General features: G+C 34.7%; 1 protein-coding gene across 1 annotated transcript in view; it reads left to right on the top strand.

The window, feature by feature from the left end:
* Nucleotides 1-974: 974 nt before the first annotated feature.
* The window catches only part of LOC124373505 (CAD protein-like), a gene marked incomplete at its 5' end in the record, with an annotated part of 31,462 nt that continues 18,312 nt past the window's right edge, over nt 975-14,124 (top strand). Inside the window, 3 exons of the mRNA XM_046831866.1 lie at nt 975-1,274; nt 7,704-7,865; nt 13,712-13,883. Of these exons, the coding sequence (XP_046687822.1) occupies nt 975-1,274; nt 7,704-7,865; nt 13,712-13,883 (634 nt within the window). The remainder of the gene's footprint in view (nt 1,275-7,703; nt 7,866-13,711; nt 13,884-14,124) is intronic.

The following is a 14,124-nucleotide window of genomic DNA, read 5'->3' as shown; positions in this document are numbered from 1 at the left end:
TGTCTACAGATTTCACACGATTCGAGTTGAAGAATTCTTTATAGTTAATTTGTGGTAGTTGTTGCTTTTTATTTGATTTTCTTTCCATTTGTTTGTTTTTCTATTATTTACATGAGACTCAAAGAGTGAACCGGTTTTCAGTTTCGTATATTGGTATCACTGAAAGCTAATATTTGCGTCATTGTTTTTACGCCAAACATAAGTCTAAGATAAAATACTTACAAAATGGATTGTTAATAACCGAGTACTTTTGACATTGAAGATATTGATGTGGAAGATATGCGATTTCAACAAGACAACGCAACTTACCATCAAGTGCAACTTTGGATATTTTTCGTCAAAAAACGCAGAGGTTTGCTTTATTACCGCCAAGATCATGTGATTTAACAACTCTGAATCTTTTTTTATGGTGGTTTCTAAATAGTCGTTCAGACATTCACCATTTTTAGGCCAAATAACCTCTGGAACTTGTCTAAAGGCCATGGAAAAGTACCTTAAAAAAGAGAAAACTGTAGGAAGTTCAGATCAACATCATCGTGATACAATTTTCCATTGTTAATTAAAAATGCCAAATATTGTGTCAATAAAGGAGCATTTAAGTAAATGTGAAATTTTGTGTGTTCTGTTATAGAAGAAATGTGGAAAACTGAAATTGGATCACCCTTTATTATTTTTCAAAAGGAGAAGCGTTCAAAAGGGATGTTATCCCTAACATGTTGAAATAACATCAATTCTAAGTGTAATTTTGTTTTAATCTTACCAAATTTATTATGTTTTGTTTATTAATTGTACGTAAAGCACGTATATTTGTTTCAGTATTTAAAACAATCTGAAATACATTCGCTATGTAGAAGGAAAGATAACTAAGTACAGTACAGTGCTTGGTACAGTCAGATTGGTTTTAGTTTATATAAATGCTGTGAAGTGAGAGAGATTTGTTCATCTATCAGGAACAATGAAGAGTAATTTTCTAACATTTCACACACTTAAATGATGTAACTGATGCAGGTACTGCGGCAGCGCTGGCAGGTGGCATCACACTGATCTGCGCAATGCCCAACACTGCCCCTGCCATCACAGACCAGGCCACGTTCTCGCTGGCCAAAGATCTGGCGGCTGCCAAGGCGCGCTGTGACTACGCCATCTTCCTCGGTGCCACCAGCGATAACCACAACACCATCCCGGAGCTTGCTCCTCAGGCCGCCGGCCTCAAGATGTACCTTAACGAGACCTTCAACGCCCTCCGCCTCCGTGACCTCACCGACTGGGCTAGGGTCAGTAAAAATCCAAAAAGTTGCTATAGAAGATAATTTTATGGTGTAGTATTTTTAACACAATTACTGTTAGGCTTTAAAGACAGTATTGTAAGTTTAATTTTGTTTTTTAGTAAGGAGGAGACTTTAAAGTTGAATGGACTTTTAATAGATGTATCAAATCTAAATATTTGAATCATCTCAATTTGGCAGATTCGATTTTCTTATTTTTTATTATTTTTTATTTCCCCTTTACAAATATTGATTACAACAAATTCTTTCTTTTTGTTTCATAACATCAAAACTTTATTATTTTTTCTAAATAGTCCTTTCAGGTCAGTCAGGTAGATTTTGTGACAATTAAAATATTCATAATGTATTTCTTATGGGGTTGACATGTAAACAATAATCAATTAAAAATATTGGATACAAAATTATTTTGTATAACAAAACTTTGAGGAAATGTTATATGCATTCCATAACATCTTTTTGTTTTGTCAAGGTCCTTAAATAACAAAGTTTTTCTTGACAAAGTTCTCAAACGAACTGTGAGAATTTGAATTTGCAATCCTAGCATATTTACATAATTGCAATTCTTGAGTAGGCTGTAATGAATAATGCTGTCATGTGTGATACTTTGCTTTTTATCTAAATTATTGTTTCAATCTAAAAAACAAAATAAACAACCTAATGATGGTACAGTTAATAAATGGTTAAATACTTATTTTGAGTAGTATTCTTAAACATGTAATTTAAGTAGTTGTATGATAAATGTTTGAAACATGTATATTTCTTAACTGTAATCCATGTTTCATTGGCCTGGCTGGTGTCTAATTCCGAGGTGTCCCAGTTAGAACAGAGCGTACTTTAGGCAGTTCACAAAGAGTAGTTGCTAATGAATACAAGTACCCCCGACATTACTACTGACTTAAAATCATATAGTATTAAGTTGTATTATGTAGTAATGACAATATTTATTATTGTTCTATTTCTGACTATGTTATCTGTCTTACCAGCATAGCTGGATCTTGTAAGAGGTAATATGACAATAAACATTCATTCAAATGTTCATCATTCGTTCATTCAAACGGTCATTCATTCATTCAAACGTTCATTAATTCATTCATTCAAACATTCATTATCATGTACGGGCTATGTACGGTTCTCAGAGAATACAATCTAGTTCTTCACAATTGAAAATTTCACATTGGCATGTTCTTATCAAAGAAAACGTTTCAAATGGGCAGGTGTTGCTATTTTTGTAAAATCCCCAATAAAATTCTGTTGTTTCAAAACACCTGAAAGTAATGACCTTGACTTTGAAGCCGAAGGTTTAAAAATTAATACAAAAACAGAAGGGGAAATCATAATAGTAGGGTTTGTACAGATCACCAAGAGGCTGTATAAACTCCTTTTTTGAAAAAATTAGGTTCTCTTCTAAATTTCGTAATCTCAAAAAAATTCATTGTGATCGGTGATTTTAACATTAATGTAATAGACAACACAAATCCCCAAACCCAGCGATTACGCGATGTTCTGAATTCATTCAATCTAAATTGGTCCATAGACTCGCCAACGAGGGTGACTGCTCTCTCGAGCACAGCCATCGACAACATGGTCACGAATCTAAAAAGCTCTAAAAACATCTCAATAAAAATTGATCTAACAATTCTTAAAAATCCTTTCGAAATAGCAAAACAAATTTAAACACTTTTTTCTCAAACGTGGCCGTTGTTGATCCAGTTTTACCAGTGCCTCGTCCTCGTGCTCACAACCTGCAGGGACCTATGTTATCCTTCGCTTTGACCCCTGTGAATTGACCCTTGTTATCCTTCGCTAAAAATTTTGCAACTGTGATACTAACAGGTGATTTTAATGTAGATGTAAGAAAAGATTCTTCTGAAAAATTTACTTTTTTGAATTTATTAAGATCATTTAATATGTATTGTCATAATTTTGATACAACTAGAGAAGATGCTTGTCTTGACAATGTTGTTAGTAATTTAAGCAAAAACAAAGTAAAATGTCAAGTTGTCGAACCAAATGTATCTGATCATGCTGGTATATACACAGAGTTTTATGAGTTGCATTTTTCAAATACAGTACCAGACAAAAATATTCTTAAAAGAAAAGTGAGAGATCTGTCTTTTGGTGCCATTGAAGGTTTGAAACATAGACTGAATCAGACTGACTGGTGGCAGCTTACTTTTTTTCAAACTGTTGACGATGCTTTTGATTTTTTTTATACAAATATTAACAAGTTCACTTAAAGAATGCTGTCCTGTTAAAGATGTCAAAATCAAAAGTAGAAATAGACCAAAGGTTGACTGGTTTACACCTGAACTATATAAACTTAGAAATATAGTAACAGTGTTTTATGATAGATTCAAGATAAGTAAGGGCACAGAAAATGAAGCTGAACACAAAAAAATGTATATAGAAATAAAAAAGATGTATAAAAATAGAATTAAGGAAGAAAAACGATTAGCCACTGACAGATATATTATGAGAGCTCCAAATAAATGTAAAGCTGCTTGGAGTATAATAAAAAAGGAAATTCATTGTAAGAAAGAAAGCGTTGAAGAATTAATAAAGCCTGATGACTTTAATGATTATTTTATAAATATAGTTAGTACTACACATTTGAAGCAAAATAATTTTGACACTGCTATTGAGCTTTTGAGTAATTATTTATCTAGATTTAATAATGCTAGTAAAACATTCCAATTAAATGTAATAACTGAATTTGAAATTATAAAATATGTATCTAAGTTTGAGTGGATCAAAAAGCGAAGATTATTTTGGGTTTTCCAATAAAATCATCAAGGATATTATACCCTACATAGTAAAACCATTGACATTTCTATTCAACTGGATGTTATCTGAGGGGATTTTTTCCTAAAGCACTGAAATGTTCCAAAGTAGTACCAGTATATAAGAAGGGCAGCAAGGCAGATCCTGCTAGTTACCGTCCCATTTCTTTGGTTCCCATACTGAGTAAGATTTTTGAGTGTTGTTTAAAAGACCAATTGTATGATTTCTTTTCTCAAAACAATTTGCTCTGTAAAGAACAATATGGATTTATAAAAAAATCAAACACTGTGAAAGCAATAGGAAAAATTGTGGAAAACATTTTTAAATAATTTTGAGAAAAAGATTATATCATCTGCAACATTGATAGATTTAAGTAAAGCGTTTGACTGTATTAATCATGAGTTGTTGTTAAAAAAGTTGTTTAGTTATGGCATAAAACATAAAGCATTACAATTATTGTCATCTTATTTATCTGACAGGAAACAGATGGTTGTCCAAGGGGAGAACAAGTCCAATTTCAGATCAGTGAAATTGGGAGTTCCGCAAGGCTCTGTTTTGGGACCTTTTCTGTTTATTGTTGCAATCAATGATTTTTTCATCTAGCCTACCTTGTAATTCTGTTTTGTACGCGGATGATACTACTCTTTTAAACTGTAATAAAGACTCACACACCTTAAAATCTGATCAAGAACGTTCATTTAAATTAGCTCTAGAATGGTTTAAAGCAAATGGGTTGGCAGTGAATCATAATAAAACTGAATATTTAACATTATCTCTACACAATAATACTAAATACAGTAATGATTCTGTTAAGTTATTGGGTGTTATCCTAGATAGTAAATTAAGCTGGCAACATCATGTTAATTATTTATGTACTAAACTATCTAGAGTTATATACCTATTATGTAAACTAAGGAATACTGTTACTCAGGAGATGTTGATAACTGCTTATTATGCATTTTTTCCACTCACACTTGAGGTATGGTGTGACTCTTTGGGGAAACAGTTCCAGTGCCAAAAAAATATTTTTATGGCAAAAAAAAGCTATTAGGATTTTAAAAAATGTTTCTAAACAAGAATCTTGTTCACCTTTTTTCAATTTATGAACTTCAAGAACTTCAATTTATGATATAATCTTCAAGAACTTCAAATTATGACCTTGCCAAGTTTATACATCTACTGCTCATTACTTGATGTAAAAGAAAATTTGAATAGTTTCATAAATAGACAAGATGTTCATACACACTGCACAAGAAAAAAGTATTTACTCGATCTACCCCCAGTCAGACTCGAAAAGACCAAAAACAGCCAGATATTTTTTCAGTATAAAATTATTTAATAAATTACCAGAGAAGGCATGGAATGTTACACTTAATAATTTTAAAGTTACCATTGCAAAGTGGCTGAAAAATAAAGCTTTTTACACTGTTGAAGATTACCTAGCCTGTGATATTAGCTCATTAAGTTTTTAATCCATTGTTAATTTAAGATTAGGATTGTTAGCACATATTGTATAGATTTTTAAATTATTTAATTGTAATTTTTATTGTTTTTATTCACATTTATATTATTGTTATTTAGTTCTAGCTGGCAATACTGTATTTTGTCCTATAACTGTGCCTAGATTAAAGATTAGATTAAAGTAGGCTATATAATATGTTGACTTTGTCTATTGCATAATATGTATTGTGCTTAATGACAATAAAATATCTTGAATCTTGTGACGGAGGGGGAGGTGGTTCGTGTCATTCAGAGACTGAATTCCAAAAGATCCTGCGACATCAACGGAGTTTCAATGTGGATGTTAAAGCAATGCTTCAGGCATTTACTAACACCACTAACAAAATTAATCAACTGTTCATTTCAAACCGGAATCTTTCCATCAAAATTAAAAACTGCAAAAGTCATTCCGATTTTCAAAAACGATGATCCTTTACAAACCAACAACTACCGTCCAATTTCTATTTTGCCAGTGCTGAGCAAAATTTTTGAGAAACTTTTCCTGGAACAGCTCAGCAGTTTCCTCGAAAGGTTTGATATTCTCAGCCCGACCCAATTCGGATTCAGAGAAAAAAAAAGAGTACAGTAGACGCTGTAACTAACCTCATAGAACATGTTGTCGATGGACTGGAGAGGCATGAACACGTGCTCAGCGTATTTCTCGACCTCTCCAAAGCATTTGACTGTGTGCATCATGAAATACTTTTGCACAAGTTAGAAAGGAGTGGTGTACAAGGTCTGCCTCTAAAATGGCTTGGATCATATCTTAGTGACCGAGAGCAGTGTGTCCAGATCTCGGGTGCCTTATCCTCAAAAGCAAAGATCACCCATGGAGTCCCGAGGGATCTATCCTTGGGCCAGTTCTTTTTCTGCTTTACGTAAACGATCTGAACCCATCGATCCAGAATGGAAAGGTGGTTCAGTATGCTGACAACACGACTCTCTGTGTTAAAGCCAAAACACTTCAAAACTTGGAAATAATTACTTTCTCTGAGTTGAATTCCTGCATTCAATTTTTTTCAGAAATAAACCTGAAAACAAATGAATCAAAATCAAATTTCATGAAATTTTCGCTAAGCAAACGAGAATCTGAAACAAGGACCTTCAGTATTTGTGGATGATCTCCCGCTCGATGAAGCGGAATCAACAAAATTCCTAGGAATGTTCCTAGATCAAGGACTAACCTGGGACGTTCACGTGGATCATGTCTGTGCCAAGGTTGCATCGGGCATCTTTGCCCTTCGCAATTTGGCAAAGCACTGCCCTATTACGGTATTAAAAACGGCCTATTATGGTTTAATTTATCCCCACTTGGGATATGGAATCAAACTTTGGGGCAGTTGTGCACAGCACAAGCTGGAGCGAGTCTTCAGACTCCAAAAAAAAGCCGTAAGAGTAATTTTGAATTTAAACAATAGAGAGTCGTGTAGAAGCGCGTTTAGGGAGCTGAGATTTCTGACTCTGCCCTGTCTCTACATTCTCGAGGTGATCCTCTACTCCGTGTCAAGGTGTGCTTTGGTTAGGGGACGGGATGTTCACCAACACGGGATGAGAGGCAGGGACAACTTGCGTGTCCAACAGCACAGGACAAATGCGTTCAGAAATTTACCATTCCAGGTTGGTGTCAGATTGATCAATAGTCTCCCTGAACACATCAAACAACAAAATGGAAAACATTTCAAAACTCAGTTGAAAACTCTTCTAATTTCGAGGGCATTTTACTCAGTTGGTGAGTTTATGATGGGTCGCTGGGATGATTAAAACCTAAAAATTCTCAAAGACCATCAAAACAAATAAATTTGCCAGGCCTGTAAATCGTGTGAAAGAGGCGTGAGTGATACAATGTATATCTGAATGGTGTATTGTCAGTATGAATGATTAGGTTAGGTAGGACGATTGTGATACAATGTCTGCATTGTCTGTTCACAATAAAGTTTATTATTATTATTAATTCATTCATTCAAACATTCATTCATTCAAATGTTCATTCATTCAAACGTTTATTCATTCAAACATTTATTCATTCAAACATTTATTCATTCAAAAGTTTATTCATTCATTCAAACGTTTATTTGTTCAAACATTTATTCATTCATTCAAACATTCATTCATTCATTCTTAAATTTGTCCCAACAGCACTTTGACAACTGGCCGACCAAGTACCCCCTGTGTGTCCATGCTGAGGGGCAGACAACGGCTGCTGTTCTGCTGTTGGCAACACTGCACAGCCGCCCCATACACGTGTGCCATGTTGCTCGCAAGGAGGAGATACAGATCATCAGAGCCGCCAAGGAGAAGGTGGGTTGGATTTAGAGCAATCATCCTGATAAGTCATTTTTAGGATTATCACTTATCTTATCACTTTAATTTTATATTTTATCACTTTTATCTTTTATCTTTATTTGTAAAAGAGTCCAGTAGCAGAGAGCCAGTTTGCACTGAATATACACACAACCTAATTATTCTTGAAATCAATAGAGAAATTTCCCATAAGAGAGTAATTGATCATCAGCCTTCCTAGTTTTGGTGGAGGTCAAAATAAGAGGGTATCAAAAGGGTTAAAAGTAATGAAATGATTTTTTTCTCAGATAATATTTTTCTTAGTTCGACGCACTTAAAATCTACATTCAGGCACATAAATAAAAGGTAAATCAGCATCAGTTAACCAAATTCAGGCCCTTAAAATTGCACTTTTTAGTCTCTTTATCTAGTATCTAGACAATGGTGAAACTATTATTATGTATCTGGTGGTTGTTTTAACTATATCCAATTAAAAAATATAATCTGACACAAAGATAATAACATATTCCATATTTTTAACCCTTTTAATACCTCTCCCCATTTTGACCTCTATCAAAATTAGCTTGGCCGACAACTAATTTCTTTCTTTGGATAAATCCATCTACAAATTTCCAATAAAAACCACATTTTGTGCTTATACAGCGCAAATTGTCTCTCAGCTCCTAGACTGTGATATCAAATTGACCAATAAAAACCACATTGTGTGCTTATACAGCGCAAATTGTCTCTCAGCTCCTAGACTGTGATATCAAATTGACCAATAAAAACCACATTGTGTGCTTATACAGCGCAAATTGTCTCTCAGCTCCTAGACTGTGATATCAAATTGACCAATAAAAACCACATTGTGTGCTTATACAGCGCAAATTGTCTCTCAGCTCCTAGACTGTGATATCAAATTGACCAATAAAAACCACATTGTGTGCTTATACAGCGCAAATTGTCTCTCAGCTCCTAGACTGTGATATCAAATTGACCAATAAAAACCACATTGTGTGCTTATACAGCGCAAATTGTCTCTCAGCTCCTAGACTGTGATATCAAATTGACCAATAAAAACCACATTGTGTGCTTATACAGCACAAATTGTCTCTCAGCTCCTAGACTGTGATATCAAATTGACCAATAAAAACCACATTGTGTGCTTATACAGCGCAAATTGTCTCTCAGCTCCTAGACTGTGATATCAAATTGACCAATAAAAACCACATTGTGTGCTTATACAGCGCAAATTGTCTCTCAGCTCCTAGACTGTGATATCAAATTGACCAATAAAAACCACATTGTGTGCTTATACAGCGCAAATTGTCTCTCAGCTCCTAGACTGTGATATCAAATTGACCAATAAAAAACCACATTGTGTGCTTATACAGCGCAAATTGTCTCTCAGCTCCTAGACTGTGATATCAAATTGACCAATAAAAACCACATTGTGTGCTTATACAGCGCAAATTGTCTCTCAGCTCCTAGACTGTGATATCAAATTGACCAATAAAAACCACATTGTGTGCTTATACAGCGCAAATTGTCTCTCAGCTCCTAGACTGTGATATCAAATTGACCAATAAAAACCACATTGTGTGCTTATACAGCGCAAATTGTTTCTCAGCTCCTAGACTGTGATATCAAATTGACCAATAAAAACCACATTGTGTGCTTATACAGCGCAAATTGTCTCTCAGCTCCTAGACTGTGATATCAAATTGACCAATAAAAACCACATTGTGTGCTTATACAGCGCAAATTGTCTCTCAGCTCCTAGACTGTGATATCACAATGACCAATAAAAACCACATTGTGTGCTTATACAGCGCAAATTGTCTCTCAGCTCCTAGACTGTGATATCAAATTGACCAATAAAAACCACATTGTGTGCTTATACAGCGCAAATTGTCTCTCAGCTCCTAGACTGTGATATCAAATTGACCAATAAAAACCACATTGTGTGCATATACAGCGCAAATTGTCTCTCAGCTCCTAGACTGTGATATCAAATTGACCAATAAAAACCACATTGTGTGCTTATACAGCGCAAATTGTCTCTCAGCTCCTAGACTGTGATATCAAATTGACCAATAAAAACCACATTGTGTGCTTATACAGCGCAAATTGTCTCTCAGCTCCTAGACTGTGATATCAAATTGACCAATAAAAACCACATTGTGTGCTTATACAGCGCAAATTGTCTCTCAGCTCCTAGACTGTGATATCAAATTGACCAATAAAAACCACATTGTGTGCTTATACAGCGCAAATTGTCTCTCAGCTCCTAGACTGTGATATCAAATTGACCAATAAAAACCACATTGTGTGCTTATACAGCGCAAATTGTCTCTCAGCTCCTAGACTGTGATATCAAATTGACCAATAAAAACCACATTGTGTGCTTATACAGCGCAAATTGTCTCTCAGCTCCTAGACTGTGATATCAAATTGACCAATAAAAACCACATTGTGTGCTTATACAGCGCAAATTGTCTCTCAGCTCCTAGACTGTGATATCAAATTGACCAATAAAAACCACATTGTGTGCTTATACAGCGCAAATTGTCTCTCAGCTCCTAGACTGTGATATCAAATTGACCAATAAAAACCACATTGTGTGCTTATACAGCGCAAATTGTCTCTCAGCTCCTAGACTGTGATATCAAATTGACCAATAAAAACCACATTGTGTGCTTATACAGCGCAAATTGTCTCTCAGCTCCTAGACTGTGATATCAAATTGACCAATAAAAACCACATTGTGTGCTTATACAGCGCAAATTGTCTCTCAGCTCCTAGACTGTGATATCAAATTGACCAATAAAAACCACATTGTGTGCTTATACAGCGCAAATTGTCTCTCAACTCCTAGACTGTGATATCAAATTGACCAATAAAAACCACATTGTGTGCTTATACAGCGCAAATTGTCTCTCAGCTCCTAGACTGTGATATCAAATTGACCAATAAAAACCACATTGTGTGCTTATACAGCGCAAATTGTCTCTCAGCTCCTAGACTGTGATATCAAATTGACCAATAAAAACCACATTGTGTGCTTATACAGCGCAAATTGTTTCTCAGCTCCTAGACTGTGATATCAAATTGACCAATAAAAACCACATTGTGTGCTTATACAGCGCAAATTGTCTCTCAGCTCCTAGACTGTGATATCAAATTGACCAATAAAAACCACATTGTGTGCTTATACAGCGCAAATTGTCTCTCAGCTCCTAGACTGTGATATCAAATTGACCAATAAAAACATAGTATACAAAAGAGCTCTGTATGGTTTCCAAGCAGCCACCCAGTGCGATCTAGATGAAGAGGTTTTCTCACCGTCTCGTCAGTCGGCTTTAAACGTTACCCAGCAAACTCCAATGCTAAATTAGACCAAATATGAAAAGTTTCTACTCTATTGTAACTGTGTATACAGGGTGTTTGAAAAGTATGGATACGGCTTAATATTTTAAAAACCATAGGAGATAACATCTATAAACTTTGCACAGTGTCATATGACTATGTAAATTATTTTTTCTTGCTATTACCATGACATGCCAACCATGGGGGTACGGCCCACAGAGGAAAACATGGAAATCTTAAATTGAATCATGGGTCGAGTGATACCTCATTTGAAAGAGATCAGGTAGTAGAGTTGAATGCCGCAAACCGCATCTCAAAAGGTTTATCCAATCAGAAATGGCGGGTTGTTTTAGGTACACATTGTGAAGTACATTATGCGCTGCCATTTCTGACTGGATCGTCGTATTCTGATGCGGTAGGCGGCGTTTCACTCTACTACCCAATGTGTTTTCACTGACTTTTATTAATTAGCAAATAATGTCAAATTTATAACACAATAAATAAAACTAAAAAACATCAGTAGACCCTATTTATTGTGTTTTTATTTATTGTGTTATAAATTTATGACATAATTTGCTAATTAAAAAAAGTTAGTGAAAACACATTGGTTAGTAGAGTGAAACGCCGCCTACCGCATCAGAATACGACGATCCAGTCAGAAATGGCAGCGCATAATGTACTTCACAATGTGTACCTAAAACAACCCGCCATTTCTGATTGGATAAACCTTTTGAGATGCGGTTTGCGGCATTCAACTCTACTAAGTAAGCTCTTTCAAATGAGGTATCACTCGACCCATGCTTCAATTTAAGATTTCCATGTTTTCCTCTGTGGGCCGTCCCCCCATGGTTGGCATGTCATGGTAATAGCAAGGAAAAATAGTTTACATAGCCATATGACACTGTGCAAAGTTTATAGATGTTATCTCCTATGGTTTTTAAAATATTAAGCCGTACCCATACTTTTCAAACACCCTGTATGTATATAGTGAAAAGTGTTATTGTAATAAAAAAAATACTTATTAAAACTTATTTTTGACCTCATTATGGATTAATGCCCTAGTCTTTTAGAATTTAAATTACCTTCAATCAAACAAAATTCCATAATACTCACAGGTGCTTGAAACCTCACTATTTGTCAACAATCAAGTCCTTTTTACGGGCCAAATAGTGAACTGTGCCTCCGATGATGCAAATCTAGCTATGTCATCAAGATCTCTAGAAGAATTAGAAATTCATACTTTTATTGAATTAGAAAATATTGGCAATTATTTAAAAAAAACCACAATTTAATATTAAACTCAAAAAAGACAAACTTTGTAAAATTCAAAACACCGCAAAATAGAACGTTGAAGGGACCTACAATAGTCTGTGATTCATTCGAAATTGAAAAGAAAAACAGCACAAATTTTTTATGTTTAACAATAGATCATCATCTGAATTGGGATGAACACATTCATAAGCTTTTAATTCAAATAAATTCTGGTGTCTATGCATTACGGAGAATGAGTTTACTACAGTGACCTAAAAACTTTGAAAAATTATATTTCGCTTATGTTCATTCTCATATCTCTTTTTGCATAACCCTTTATGGTTCAACTAAACAAATAAATATGGAAAATATATTAAAACAACAAAAAAAGCCAATACGGATAATGCTGAAGCTGAAATATAATGATTCAGCTAAAGAACATTTTAAACATTTAAAAATGTTTACTGTTTATGGACAATATATTTTTGAATCAATCCTTCTAGCAAAAAATCAACAATTAAATTTAAATTCTAAGACACCCAGTCACCATTACAACACTAGAGCAAAAAACAAGATTATTCCGAACCATAAGTTGAAGTTTTTTGAAAAAAACCTACATACATGGGGAACAAATTTTTAAAATACATCCCACAAAACATAAAAACTGAAAGTGGCCCTAAGTTAAAAAAAAATCTAAAAGAGTACCTGACCAACAAAGCCCTCTATTCCATTGAGGAACTATCCACCTCTCTTTATAGTTTCCAAGATGCTTGCAATTAAGTACTAGCTGTACTTAACATTGTAAATATTATTTAGATAGTATCTAGAACTTTGTCACTATTCATTGTATCACATGTGCATAAAAATGAATAAAGAATTTTGAATTGAATTTTACATTCTCCATATACAAGTTAAATATTTAAAATATCTGCTCTCAAACATAAAAATAAAATAAATTTACTTATATGGATAGTGGAACGGTAGATTGTTGTCTAGTATATTTTTTACAATAGATCCGACTTACTTTCGCTAGATATGAGTAAAAATTCTTGATAATGACGGAAATTGAAAAAAATCTGCAATTCGTTACTAAACATAATTAAATAGATCTCCTGTTTCAGTGTGATAGTTTTGACACTTAGTTCTTGCACTAACAAACAATCAGTACAGTTATAAAATTTTATTTAGATTTACCACAATCTTGTTAGTGATAGTATTAAACAATTACTTAACTGCTATTGCAGGGTCTGCCAGTGACGTGCGAGGTGTGCCCACACCACCTGTTCCTCACCAATAAGGCGGTGGAGAAGTTAGGCGAGGCCAAGTCCCAGGTGCGACCTATACTCTGCTCCGAGGAGGACCAGCAGGCACTCTGGGATAACCTGGACATCATCGACTGCTTCGCAACCGATCACGGTATGTCTGTTCCTTGTCTCCCGCATCCCATATACAATTCCACACAGATAACTTGCCTGTACGCTTTGGTGACAAGCGTAGATTCAATACGAATGTGAAGTTTAGCTCCAGTTCACCTTCCGCTTAGTGCAGCATCTGAAATCTTACACTTTTACAGTCTTCACTCCTGGAATCTTGGTCCATGTCTGTTTGAAGAGATCCAATGAAATCAACGATAAAATGGTCAAAATGAACTGTTTGC

The sequence above is a fragment of the Homalodisca vitripennis genome, unplaced genomic scaffold (genome assembly GCF_021130785.1).
Source record: "Homalodisca vitripennis isolate AUS2020 unplaced genomic scaffold, UT_GWSS_2.1 ScUCBcl_5746;HRSCAF=12626, whole genome shotgun sequence".
Classification (NCBI taxonomy): Eukaryota; Metazoa; Arthropoda; class Insecta; order Hemiptera; family Cicadellidae; genus Homalodisca; species Homalodisca vitripennis.
The sequence above is the reverse complement of the archived record's forward strand: the minus strand, read 5'-3'. Positions and strand labels throughout refer to the sequence as shown.